General features: G+C 35.4%; 1 protein-coding gene across 1 annotated transcript in view; it reads right to left on the bottom strand.

The window, feature by feature from the left end:
• Positions 1 to 245: 245 nt before the first annotated feature.
• The window catches only part of PLEKHA1 (pleckstrin homology domain containing, family A (phosphoinositide binding specific) member 1), a 56,469-nt gene continuing 41,791 nt past the window's right edge, over positions 246 to 14,923 (bottom strand). Inside the window, exons 9-13 of the mRNA XM_012001059.1 lie at positions 14,589 to 14,657; positions 8,314 to 8,378; positions 7,611 to 7,674; positions 5,563 to 5,652; positions 246 to 2,997 (exon numbers count right to left, since the gene is read on the bottom strand). Coding sequence (XP_011856449.1) covers positions 2,683 to 2,997; positions 5,563 to 5,652; positions 7,611 to 7,674; positions 8,314 to 8,378; positions 14,589 to 14,657 — 603 coding nt within the window. The 3' untranslated portion in view covers positions 246 to 2,682. The remainder of the gene's footprint in view (positions 2,998 to 5,562; positions 5,653 to 7,610; positions 7,675 to 8,313; positions 8,379 to 14,588; positions 14,658 to 14,923) is intronic.

Genomic DNA, 14,923 nt, shown 5'->3' on the forward strand with positions numbered 1-14,923 from the left:
TTTTTAATTAAGAAAAATAAGCAACTTCTTTCCCCTATCAAAAAAAAATCATTTTTCCTTCTATAATTTCACATGAAGGGATGCCTTAAGAATTCACAGATCTGAAGTTTCTTATTCTTGCAAAGATGACCAAATAATTACTCAGTCCTTAAATATGTAAACTGAAGTCAATTAACCAAACACATCCCTAATCATTGTATTTACTTGTTCACACACGGGCTGAACCAAACAAAATGAGAAATAAGTCAGAATAAACTCTGTGCAGTTTATTCTCAAGTCAGTACAGTGTTCAACCAGTTTGACATATAAAGATAACAGACTTTAACAGTAAATGTTGGGAGGCACACATATATTCCCATTCTGAAAGAAGACATGTTATATATACAGGAAAAAAATGCAGCAAATATTAAGGTATTCAAAGTATTTTTTTTTTTGAACTCAGATGTGACATATTTACAAGAAAAGTGTGTACGTTTGAAAATAATTAAATAGTTTCCATAGACTTATAAAAGAATTGAGATAAATATTAGGAGACCCTGACAATCACAAGAACATTTTCCTATGCTATTGAACAAGAATAGTTCTATTTTTAAATGTCCCAAAATAGAGCTAATATTTTGCCACCATGAAATATATCAAATTGCAAATACCAAAATGTGCTAAAATGAACATGCAATGTGGAAGCTGTACCAAAATTAAACAGCATTAGAAATATTGCAAAGTGTCTATATTTAAGATTTCTCGGGTGTGTTCATGAAAAAGGAACTTTCAAAAAAGCCATTATAATGAATATATCAGCAGAAAAAGTGATAACTTATTAAAATCTCTTTACGCTATCACTTTCAAATGTAGCTGCAAAAGAGAAAAAATCCTAATATAACTTTAAAAAAATATTAGCTTATGAATAAAAAAGTTGAGTGGTGCATTCTTTATGCATACAGATTTTTAAACCGATACTGTATAATTCTAATATATCTTAACTTCTGGACCCCACTGCTGTAGTAGGAAATTTTTTCTCTGTCTCAGACAAGAAGTCATCTAAGAAAATGAAAACGAGAAATTTTCAGTGATATGTATGAATTCAAAACAAAACAGTACTGTAAAATGGCAAAATATAAAAATAGCAGCATGTGAAATTCAAGACTGTTTTCTTAAAGCAAATGTTTAAGACTGAACCTCAAACACGGTACTTATGGGTCGGGTGCGGTGGCTCACGTCTGTAATCCCATCACTTTGGGAGGCTGAGACAGGTGGATCACCTGAGGTCAGGAGTTCAAGACCAGCCTGGCCAACACAGTGAAACCCCATCTCTACTAACATACAAAAATTAGCCAGGTGTGATGGCATGCACTTGTAATCCTAGCTACTCGGGAAGCTGAGGCAGGAGAATTGTTTGAACCCAGGAGGCGGAGGTTGTAGTGAGCTGAGATCACACCGTTGCACTCCAGCCTGGGCAACAGAGCGAGAGTCCGTCTCAAAACAAAAACCAAACGGTACTTACTCAAACTGGTCTATAATTCAACACCAGAAACTAAAGATTCTTTAGAGAGGTGCTTTTATCTATATCCCTATGATTAAATGTATTCTCGAATTTGTTTTTTAAAACAAATATATTGCACAGGTAGTAGAATACCAGCATTCTGGTATCTCTAACATAAAATGCTATCTTATTTAACACATTAAACTATTCTACTGAAAATTAATTTTATCCCAATGTTTAAAACCAGTCACGTAGGACTTTTAAGCACATTAATCTCAAAACATTCCTAAACAAGATGAAAAAACACAGGCACTTGAATATAGGCTATTAGTGACAAAAAGTAGAGGTCACAACAATTTCATGACTAAGGGCAGTTATGTCTTTACATATAAACTTGAGGTCTTTCACCAATCCAAATATAGAAATAAGAACTATTTACAAAACTTTGATAAGAAAATCAGATCTCCCAAAAATTTCCTACCAAATAATTTTTGCTGAATAAAGCACTGACTGCTCCAAGGCCTGATGAAGCTTTTTCAAACAAATGTCTAAGACACAGTTGTTTGAATTCTAGTTTTCTTCTTTTCTCTATGCTGATATAACCCACAACCCTTACTGTTGGTCTAATAATATCCTCTATGCAAAATAAGTTACCTCAAGATTCAGGGCATCAAAAATGGTTATAATTTCAAAATCATCCACATTGTTGTATAAATTTTACAGCACCACAAACATCATGAGTTTAGGTATCTTGGTTTGGCAATATTTCATGTGGTAATATTGACCAATAAGAATGTGTAAATATTGAACCTTTAATAGGAAGTCATTGTAGCATTTTTTAAATGACCAAAGTTATTAATAAGCATTTTTAATGTTTTAAGTTGTTAAACATTTAAACTGTCAAAATCACTAGGAAAAAAATACTACACATACATTGTGACCACCCGAACGAGAACACGCAATGCTTCAGACAGATAGTACTGAGATATTTTGGATTTTTCCTTTTTCTTTCTTTTTTAAAGAAATTATATTTAGTTTGGCCACTCCCTAGATTCTTGGTTTACCAGCTTATAAAGAGTACACCTAAGAGGCAGTATAATATACGCACTAAAAACCGTTTTCCCCTTTACCATCTTTGGCTAGAAGCCTCATGAAAGGAAACTGAGGACAGCAGAGGCAGGCAGGCTCCGTGCACTTCTGCCTCACACGTCACTGACCGGAAGGCTCGCGTCATCCAAGTCTACCAGGTCACAATCTTTTTCCTGAGGGCCATTTTTACTTTGAGGTTTTAACAGAGCTTGTTCAGTCACTTTGGAAGCTGGTTCTCTTGGAGAGACAGTCTGGACCTTGAAGTTCCCTGGCTTGACCTTGGCAAGAGATTCATAAAATCCTCGCTTCTCCATGGTAAAGGCTGAGACCAAAGAGTTGCTGCGAGAGGCTGTGGAATGTGAGGTGGTGGCGGCTGCGCTGGCAGGACGGAAAGCGTGTTTGGATTCTGAAGGACCGGGGGGATGCTCCTGCAAAAAGGAGTGGCAGTCAGACACAGTCAATCACTAACGACCAGGTTAGTAACTCAGCGTGAGACCTGATTCTCTGAAAAACAAACAGAACACACACACACACACATACACACAAGGCAGCAGCAGAAGCCATGCAGCATAAATGTGCAAGTTCTTTCCCAAAGCAATGCATTTTTAGAGGTGAGTTTAAAGCAATGATAGCCAAAAACCATTTCCACTAGGAAACCAGTTCCGTCACCAAAGCCAAATTTGGCAGCCTATGACACTTTGAAGATTCAGCCAACCTAAACTGAAATATAGTGTTCCAGCTGCAACTGAACTGTGTTTAAAAGAGAACCTCCCAGCTGTATCATTTTAAGAGTATATTCTCAGTCAACACTAGGAATTATCCCACATATTTTAGAATGAAAAAAAAATGAAAATACAGCCTATAACAATGAAAGGCCATATTTCTTTAATAAGGACGAATCAACATCTTTCAAACATTATTTTGCCGGTAAGACTTAGTTTTTACTTCCCTGAATTTCACTGCAACCAATAATAACACAGTCTTTTCATTTTATACTTAATTTTAGTTCTGAATAGGTCACATATTCATATGGCTTAATATTTTAAAGGTAACAAAGGGTACACATTTATCATATTTTAAACTGTGGTGAAATAATTATCAGTTGTCAATGTTAATTTCAATATGCTTCTAACTAGATCAAATCTGAAGATATCCTTAAATATGACCATCCTAAATACATTGCTATGTACTAGTATATTATATTCATTTATGATACCAGTGCCTTTGAAATCAAAGTGCTACAAATTACCAAAACACTACAGAGTCCTATTAATGGCTAAATTTCAGAAATTTTTAAATGCCATGCAAACTATAGTAATGTATAGTTTATCCAATGCATATGCATGCATTAGTTTGCATATATTATTAGAACAATGGTGCATTTCATAGTATATCTTAAAATTTTTTAAATACATAAAATATAGAAATTGAAACTCTTGCAGCAGTTGAGTATATTAATTTTTATATGTTAATGTCTCTTTCTGTTAGTAAAGTTGTATGTTTTATTTTTATTTTTAAATACACATATCCAACCTGATGACTACAGTGAAACAGTTTGCGTTAGTATTGACAAAATCAGTTATGATAACTGCAAAAGGCAGTTTGGTTAACTCAACTTTCTATGATCAGTTGTAAGTAGTGAGTAAGTCTGGGCCCTCCACTAAGAAGGCACGTTTGCGTGAGAGCCCACATACGTGCTGCATTCACCAGCTCTTGATGTATACCTCTGTATACAAGGGTTCGACAGCCTTCTGGCCTGCCGCATCTGGAACACAGTGCAAAGCTAAGATTAGAGTTAACCTATACTGGGTAGAGGGAGGAAAAGAGAAAGTTCTGCTGACAGTCATAGCTAGATAGTCCAATTTGCCCCCACCACAAAGCACAAAACACAAACATCCTTCTCCAACTTTTCCTCTTCCCAACAGACATTGTTTTTGCAGAGAGTCTCATACTTGACTGCTGAAAAAGTCACATAAAATACAGGCAGTTACAAAATGAACATCTATGAAAGTGACTTCTTAGATATTTCAAAAAGGATATAAAGAGAATGACAATTAAGAAATCAGAAACATTGATTTCTATTATCTGTAGTTATCACTACCAGAAAATAAAAGGCAGTATTATTATACTATCAGAAAAAAATATTAAAAGTGTAAGTATCTAGCATATATATCATAGTAAATCTAGATAATAAAGGCTATCATGCTACATATGAGACTACTTTCTGCAGATGGCAGTGTTACATTTTAAGATACTTTAAATTTTCAGATCTGAGATCAGTGGCCAAAGTATTCCAAAGGCAAATCTAATTCTTATGTACTTGAATACAAGAAAAATCTTTTAAAAAATATTTCTGAGCAGAATGTTTAGTTGCATTTCAATTTTATTACCATACTACCACAAAGATAATTATGGTAGTTTTCAGAAGCAGGCTTTTAAAGCAGGTTTTAAGATGAGAATTAAAACATGAAATGGAAACACTAGGAGCACTGAACTGCATTTAAGGCCCCAGCTGCTCAGTGATCGTATGGCATGGTTAAGCCAAAGGTAAAAAACAAAACAAAACAAAAAAACCTGAACTGAAATCAGAGGAAGTAAAGAGGAAATTGAGATGTTCACAAAACTGTGTAACTGAAAGTCTTACATGATCAGGCCACACATTATACTAAGAATCTGTCAAATTATGCCAAATCTAGAGCTACTGACAAGTAAGAACTCCTAAAACAAAGCAAGGAAATGTTTATTCTTTAGTTGCCCTGCTTGTGCATTTAACACAATACAATATGCACAGAAAGTTATGTATACGTAACACTACAACGAAGCATTAAATTAAAAATGCATTATTTTTTGCAAGTTCAATTGGTATAAAAGTCAACATGCAAATAAATCTCAATAAAGAAAGAAACCAGGTGGATTGGGAGAGAGGAAGGAAAACAATTTAACAGGATGGGGGGCACCCAAGGGAGTATCACCCCAGAGGGCAGGAAACCTACAGAAGATGTGGATCTGCCGGGCCCCCGCTGGGCTACAATGGCGCCAGAGACTGCTTTAATCCAACTGTGCATCTCTTCAGGGCTATCAGCCTAAAGGAAAAAAGAACTCATTCAAACAATTTTTCCTCAAAATCACCTTCTACTTCTATAAAGCCAATGTATTTATTTTGGTAACTTAAATACTGTCATCAATAAAATCACTGTAAGGCAACTGTTTCCAAAAAAATTTAGAAATCATTTTTTAAAACCAGGTTTTGCTAGGTCTTAACTATGCAGAGACATAAATTGAGCATTTCAATGTCAAGATCAGACCCATCAAAAGGCGTCAATAATGAATACCTCCAGAGAGAAAACAAAGAGAGGAGGAAGGCAAAGAAAAACCCTTCTTATTTCACTCTATCTACTGCTACACTGTCTGAATCCGCTACAGGAATATTTATGTAGTTGTGTAATTTTTTAAAATTCTGACATTCTTTTACATATTATTTTTCTGGAAATAATTTCTAGTAGTACCCTAAAGCCTACAACAAGTATTGACAGATAGGTCTGGCTTTCAATGTGAATTTTAAACCTTACTATGTAAATAAGGCCCCAAGCGGGCTGCAGATATACTGCCTCTTGTTTCTAGATTCTAGAATCCCTTACACTTTTCGAATCTAGAAATATGAAAAAATTTAAAATGCAGGACATTTTTGAATAAGTAATATTAACAAAGACTTTAAAAAAAAAAAAAAAAAACTAAAAGTAGCCAAAGGTAGAGTATACTTCATTCCTTACTAATGGAAATACAATTCTAGAAATCAATTTGACAAAACAGAAAGGGTCATGCTCTGACAGTTAATCTCAATCTAGAAACTTACCCTAAATAATTCAGGCAAAGTAATGCACAAAGACGTTTTTCATCACATCGTTTATTGCAATAAATGTACAAAAACTATGCATATGAATGTTCAGCAACAGAGTAATACAGAAACAATTTACTAGTGGAACATCAATACAGTGGAGTATGGTGCAGTTCTAAAAGGTTTTCAGATAATTTTTAATGACATGGGAAAAAAATAACAACCTAAGAAACAAATAGGATATAACGTTATATTTAGTATGACCCCACCTACTATAAAAATATATACCTTAAGAAAGGGAGCAAAATCATAAGAATGGTTGCCTCAATGTGGGACTGAGTGTTTTATAAACCACATTTTTCTGAAATCTTTCTATATTTTCCAAGTTTTCTGGAATAAGCATATTTAACTTCAATAAAACAAAAACAAATCATCCTTTGATTTTTTTTTTTTTTTTTTTTTTTGAGACAGGGTCTCTGTCACCTAGGCTGGAGTGCAGTTACACGATCTCAGCTCACTGCAACCTCCACCTCCTGGGTTCAAGCGATTCTTGTGTCTCAGCCTCCCAAGTAGCTAGGATTACAAGCCTGCACCACCACAGCTGGCTAATGTTTGTATTTTTAGTAGACACGGGGTTTTGCCATGTTGCCCAGGCTGGTCTCGAACTCCTGGACTCAAGCAATGTGCCTGCCTTGGACTCCCAAAGTGCTGGGACTACAGGTGTGAGCCACCGTACCTGGCCCAAATCGTTATTTAAAATTTTCCATTTAAATAATTCAATGAGGTATGCAAAAAGTACAATTTAAATACAGGATGCCTAGTATTAGCGAAACTATATAGATCTACTGTCTACTTTTACTATGGGTTTTTTAAATAAGGTTACCAAAAAATGATATAATAGAAAAATAAAAATTCTAAAATATGTGCAAAAATAATTCAACTTGAAAGTACACACTTAACATCTAAATTAAAAGCATTTCCCTTTCTCTAAATACTTAGTTCTAGTTCACTAATTCATAACAAATACTCCCACTTCCTGAACATATAACCCCACCAATAACTCTCTATATAGCATCCTTTTATTAAGCTGGTAAATTACAGTTGTCATATTTTTTTAACCTCAAGTGCTTATTTATGCTTATTTCACCTCTAAAATTATTAATTTCTTGTCAAGAGGATCTATTAACTGCCAAATAAGTATCTTACCTGGACATAGAAAGTTCGAGATGTTGTTACAATTTCAAAGAGGTTGTCCCTCATCATTATGTCACTGTATGAACAAAAAATCCAATTATAGTAAAATAGCAGTTGTTTGACAGTTTCTCTTTCGTTTGTTTACCCAGTACCCAGTATGTGTCAATAAATAAAGGAGGTAAAGTACTGATTTGACAAATCCAAATTATCTTTTCCCATTTATTTTCATGTAAGATTTTACATATTTTATGTAGTTTTACTTTTAGAAAAAGTTCATAAAGCAACTTTAAAGTTCAGAGTTTTCAGTAATCAGTTTGGTGAAACACTGTCACAGTTAACACATTTTCTTGTAAAGCTCTATTCTACTGCATCTTTTAAACACTAAAATTAATACATCAATTTGTCAAATCTGAGGGTCTAACCATAAGTTGTTCACATTAAATTTATTCCTTTCCACTAATAAGCTGTTTCAGTATTTTTAGTTTTCAAAGAAACAAATAAAGGATTCTTTCCTAATTTTTAGTTTTCAAATGAACAGAACAGTTCAATACTTCAATCTAAGGGTTTTGAAAATTCCAGCATATCTCAACTATAAAGAGTTAAAAATAACTACAATTAATATGGAAAAATGTAATCTGTAAGTACATTACTCAAACTAAGGCACTACTCTGTGTTTATAAGTTGTACCAGGCATCAAGTCAGAGTGGTTCCTTACCTTTGCTTACATTCCTGGACTTTATGAACCTCTTTAAGTGGTATTACGCGAAGAGGTTCCTTTTCCTGACCAAAAAAAAAAACCAGATACATGATGTTTATTCTTAAAATCCTTTCAAACGTTAGCTGTCTTATTTGGAGACCCATGTGAAAATCATACTTCTTTGCTGAAACACATCTCAGAAATAAATCTACCTTCTTAAACCATCCAGCATCTGAACAGCTCAAACACTATAACCTTATATACACTGTTGTCTGAAAGAAGAAAAACTGCATACGGGCCTTATTCACATTATTTCTGACCTTAAGGGCAGTGTAGCTTATTAAAAGCTAGTAGCCATCAGACTTTCCCCGATGGACCCACATACCAGTACGCGCAGCACCTCCTTTTCCGGAATGTCACTTTGATATACAAGGCAGCAGAGCAAATGCACATCCTGCTTCTTTGACTTAAATTTGTTATTTTACAAATATCACTTGTATATAAATACAAAATTGAACATTTACTAAGCGCTGAGACATCTGCTAGGTTTTAACTTTTATCTCACACTTTCCACAACCTTACAACACATGTACTACTATTCATGTGCTGAAACTGCGGATTAGACATGTTAAGTATCTCACCCAAGGTTACAAAGTAGATATAAGATACAAATATAAAATAAAACTGGTTCCTAATAGCGTATTTCTAGTATACATTCCATAAAATACAATATACATATTTCATTGAATATGACAGCATGAAATTAAGACATATCATTACTTTATGTAGCACCAAAAATAAAACTAAACCATGACAGAGCGCTTTTTTTTTTTTTTTTTTTGAGACAGAGTTTTGCTCTTGTTGCCCAGGCTGGAGTGCAATGGCGTGATCTCGGCTCACTGCAACCTCTGCCTCCTGGGTTCAAGGGGATTCTCCTGCCTCAGCCTCCCAAGTAGCTGAAATTACAGGCGCCCGCCACCACGCCCAGCTAATTTTTGCATTTTTATTAGAGACGGGGTTTTACCATGTTGGCCAGACTGGTCTCAAACTCCTGACCCCTGGTGATCCGCCCACCTCAGCCTCCCAAAGTGCTGGGATTACAGGCATGAGCCACTACGCCCAGCCAGGAGAGCTTTTTTTTAAAAAAAAAATCACAGATCTTTTAAAAAAAGTTTTACAAAATAGTTTAATTATGAAATAATTTATCACTTAATGAGATTTAGAAAAATAGTACAAAGAATTTCTGTATAATCTACACCTTGTTTTCTAAGCTGTTAATATTTTACATCTACTTCATCATTATCTGTTTATGTTTATATATGTGTGTGAGAGAGTATATGTATATATATAGATTCCTGAAATGCTTGAAGGTAAGTTGTAAATATGATGTATCTTTACTAAATACTTCAGTGTGTGTTTCCTAAAACATAGATGTGCCCTTGCATAACCACAGTGCAATTATGAAAACTGGAAACTCAATACTGATGCAATACTATAATCTACAGACCATCTTCAGATTTCATTAACTGCCCTACTCGTATTCTTTACAGCACAAAAACTATTTTCTGATCCAGAGTTAAATCCAGGATCATACCATGTATGTAGCTGTCATGTCGCCTTTAACTGTGGAATAGTTCTTCATTCGTTTTTCAGAGTTTAAAAAAGTCCAGGCCAGTTATTTTTGTAGAACACTTGCCAGTTTGAGTTTGTCTGACATTCGTGCTGAGATTCAGGTTAATACATTTTTGACAGGAAGCCACAGGCATGACACTGTTCTTCTCAGTGGACCACTATTAGGACGTACACACCCGATGGTGGCTTGTCCTGTCACTGGGGTGTTAACCCTGATCTCTTGCTTAAGGCCATGTTTGCCAGTAACTGTAAAATTACTTTTTCTCTTTGTCATTGTTAAGTATCTTGTGGGGAGATACTTGGAGCCTATAATAATACCAGGTTTCCCATCATAATTTTGCAACTAGTTTTATCAAACACTGAAAACTCTTGCTTGAAACCATTACTAGTGGCTGCCAAATGGTGATTTTTCTAACCCCATCAATCTATCTACATATATTAAATAGAATTTTACTCTAAGGAAATATTTTTCCTTCTCCATTCAGTTATTCACGACTTATTTTATTCTATGGGTTATATTCCATTACTATAATTACTTATCTTGTTTTTAAATTGTCTGCATTTTGGTCAGTCCCTTCAAGGTAATTTCTGTGTCCTTTTGACATGTTCCATTCATTCTCTAAGCCACTTCCTTATTCTCTGGCACAACTTCACTTTCTGAGCTGTTTGTACTTTATACGCCCCAACTCTGAAATCAGTCACATTGCCGAGGGTTCCTGATTCCTTTTGTTTACAGAATGGCATTTACACTTGCTTTTGGGAAGGGTAGGTGGGGATTTGCCAATCTCTTCACTCAGCCACAACCTTCTCATGACAGACGAGAATATTTCATTGCAGTTTTAATTTGCATTTCTCTAATTATCAGTGATGCTGAATTTTTTAAATATTTTAAGATCTATTTAAATTTTTAAATGAATTGTCTATTCATGTCGTTTGTTCATTTGCCTACCAGATATTTTCCCCTCCATTTTCTCTCTTTTTTTAATCTTTGAAACAAACATTAATTTATACAAGGATTGAAAATACAGCACAAAGAACTAATTTTCCTAAACCATTTCAGAGTGAGTTGCTGACCTGTCCCACACGACCCCTGAATACTTTTCCTACAAAGACATTCTCTTACATAATCACAATACAATCATCAGAATCAGAAAACTGTGCCCAAAATGTCTTTTATTAGAGCAAAAGGATTCAGTTCAGAAGCACGAACACCATCTGCTTGTCAAATATTTTCTTTCCCTCAGTCTGGAACAGTTCCTCATTATTTCCTTGACTTTCATAATCTTCACTCTATGAAGACTGCAAGGTAGTTATTTTGTAGAATTTCCCTCATTTGGGTGTGCCTCATGATGGGATTCTGATTACATACCTTGGGCAGGGGTATCACAGAAGTGATGCTGTCTTCGTCTTCCGCTGTCCTGTCAGGTGGTTTCAATTTATCTCATTACCAATGACATTCACTTTAATCATCTGACCAACCTGAGTAAAGTGGTATCTGCCAGGTTTCCTCATTGTAATGCTATTCTTTTCCCCCTTGTACAATACTTAACACCTATTTTAGTAGATAGGTACTTTGAAACTATGTAAATATCTTATTCCTCATCATACATATAGATATACATCCATTCATCAAAAAGTATTGTTTCTCTGAACAAGATTCGGCTTCTATTATCCTTAACATACTTCTTGATTTTATCAGCATGTATGTGACCATTCTCCCATCTCTACCACCACCCCTTCCCCATGTGGATGCCCTTCTCTCCCTACTCCACGTGGGGCTAACCCCCCAAGAGGACAGCCTCCTTGTCCTGCATAGGCTCTGACACCCACACAAGGCTGCAATGGTCCCTCTTGGATGCCTATGTTGCTTTGCCTCACCTAATAAACAGGGGTCTGAGTTGTTTGGGATTGATGGAAGGAAAAGAGGGCAAAGTAGGTGAGGAAAAATCCCCTCAGTTTTTAAGATTCCTTATAAGTTTTATCTCTAATATATGTTGCAAATATTTTCACCAGTTTTTCGGCTGTGCATTTAAGTCTTTTATACTTATTTTTAAATTTTTTAAATGATCTTTTAGAGATACACACTGAGATATTTACGGATGAAATGGAAATCTAGGATTTGCCTCAAAATATGAAGCAGGAGGTGGGTGGTGAAACAGAAGAAACAAGACAAGCTGAGCCATATGTTAACAATTATGACATCTAGGTGACGGGTATATGCAGGTTCCATGTATTATTTCTGTCTACTGAAAGTGTATGTTTACACTTTTCCATGATGAAAAGGTTTTATAAAAGAGCCCATTTACACTTTAAACATTTTTATCATGTATTATTCTTGAGCATATATAAAAAAGAAAAATATAAACAAGATAAACTGGTTACAGTTTTTAAGATTTCACATTCAGATTCCAGATCTTCTGAATCACTTTTTGACTTAGAGCCACCAATGTCCATGTTTTTCACTCCAAGTCATTCTTTGTGCCAAAAAGAGTGTTGGTGATGCAGCATTTAAGAATGCTTCATGGTGTCCCTGAGATTTCCTCCCAAGCTGCCAGCACCCTTTCCTGCACATGCTGATGCCGGTGTCTTCTGGATTTTACCCAAAGGTACTGTGCATATGGCAAGCAGTCAACTACAGCACAGCTGCAGCCTGGCTGCCCCTCACCCTTAGCAACTCTAAGACATACCGTTAAGATTTCAGAAATGTTAAAACTGGGGGACAGGGAGCTGAGACAAGAACTATTACAGAAATACTAAGTTTTGAAAACCTGTATGCTGGGCATTATTCTGTGAAATTTGAGAGGAAGAACAAAGAACTACCAGAGGAGATAAACTATACCCTGTAAAATTAGGAAAACTTAAGTATAGTTATAATTACTGACCTTTAAAGGTTTTCGGCTTTATCTGCAATTTCTAAATACTAAAAATAATCCAAATTATTAAAACTACTGTTGATGATGGGGGCACATGTCAATTTCCCCATCAAAACTGAACTCCTGAAGGCCAGAGAACTTTGCTAATTATTCTCTTTTATTTCCAGTTCCCAGAAGAGTGCACCAAGTTCATGGAGAGCTCAATGAATGTCTGTTGCATGAATGACTCTTCCCAGGAGTATTGGCATTAAATAAAATCAATGAGACAACCTGCTAACCAAGCACAAGTGTAGCCTCTGAGACAACAAGGCAGGTACTTTCTGAACCAAGTAACTACTACTTCCAGTTGAGGCTCTTAAGCTTTGAGAAAGCCCCATGCTAAAATGACTCTTCTGGCTATGCTATGCCATTTTGCATTCATTCAAAGACACTTATTATCTACCAAGTGCCAGACCCTGTGATCATAAAAGACTATAAGAGTCTTTACCCTTAAGAAGCTCATTTAATTTAGTTGCAAAGACAAGAACGCACGTGACTGCCAAACCCTGGGAAGAACATTATGATACAAGTATGCACAGGGTACCACAGGGCACATAAGGAGAAGACACTTAACCCAGAGTCTAAAAGCTTCCCAGAAGAGCTGACTCCTGAGGTGAATCTTAAAATATTCCCTTCCTATACACTAGTGCTCTGCTAGCAAATACAGTGGCCATTGTGTGTAATGATGTAAATTTAAATTAATTAAAATGAAATAAAGTCAGTTCCTCAGCCACACTAGCCACATTTCCAGCACTCAACAGCTACATGTAGCTAGTGCCCTTGGACAATACAGATACGGCACATTTCCATTTGTGCAGAAAGTTCTAATGGACAATGCTGTTCTGGTGACTTCATTCAAATAAAGCATAAGGTTCCCTTCTCAAAGGTCCCACACAAAAAGAAGAGTTAGGATAAACATTTATACTACAGAATTGCATTCAATTTATCCAAAAAGCTATTTCAGGACTCAGGTCACCCTACAATACTTTAAATAAGGATGCAATTCAAACAAGGCAAATAGGGAATTTCAATTTCTGATTCTACCTTCAGGGAGGATAAAAACATCTTATGTGAAGTGATTTATGAGTCAATGTGAAATAGGTAAAGAAATCTCAAGAGAAGGTAGAGATACAGAGGGTTAAATGTTGACTTTTACAGATAGAATTCTTTACACCACTTTCGGCACTGTAATGTTACTCTTTTTCAGCCTTTGTATAATACTTAATACCTATTTTAGTAGATAGGTACTTTGAAACTATGCAAATATCTAATTCCTCATCATACATACAAATATACATTCATTCACCAGAAAGTATTATTTCTCTGACAAAACTTGGCTTCTATTATCCTTAATATAGTTCCTGATTTTATCAATCAGTGTGTATGTGACCATTCTCCCATCTCTGCCACCACCCCTTCCCCATGAGGATGTCCTTCTCTCCCTACTCCGCGTGGGGCTAACCCCCCAAGAGGACAGCCCCTTTAGTGGAAATTTATAGACTACAGGATTCTGAGATCTTCAGATCTTTCAAGGTAGAATGCCGCTTTGAAGATAGGATCTTTTTACTTAACAATGTATTTAAGAAAAATATCATTAACCAAAAGCATCACAGCCAAATAAACTGTATGTACCTCTAAAAACTAGACTTATTCTAAAACTAGAGAACAGTACAAGAAATTACATATAATCACTACAATGCAACACTTTTCAAACATTCTTACAGCAACATTTATGACATAACAACATACCAGTTCAGATTTGAAGTAGCCTATTGTGTTTTCATCCAACTGAAAATATCTTCTCTTCCAGTTTTTCATCTACCGGAGATGAACACAGACATAAGACTTGTGTTTCTAAGAATGTCCAATGTTAGTCACCACTTAATTACCCTGATATGAATCCACAATCAGACATGCCAAGCACTAAAAAATCTCATTACTTCCCTTAGAGATGCAATAAATTAAACCTCATCCCTCTCTAGCTACCCAGGCTTTGAATTCCTAATTCAATTTTTGGTGCCTGGCTTTCATCTTTTATTGTATGATTTTATGTGGGGTTTTTTTTTTTTTTTTTTTGAGACAGA

The sequence above is a fragment of the Mandrillus leucophaeus genome, unplaced genomic scaffold (genome assembly GCF_000951045.1).
Source record: "Mandrillus leucophaeus isolate KB7577 unplaced genomic scaffold, Mleu.le_1.0 Scaffold65, whole genome shotgun sequence".
Lineage (NCBI taxonomy): Eukaryota > Metazoa > Chordata > Mammalia > Primates > Cercopithecidae > Mandrillus > Mandrillus leucophaeus.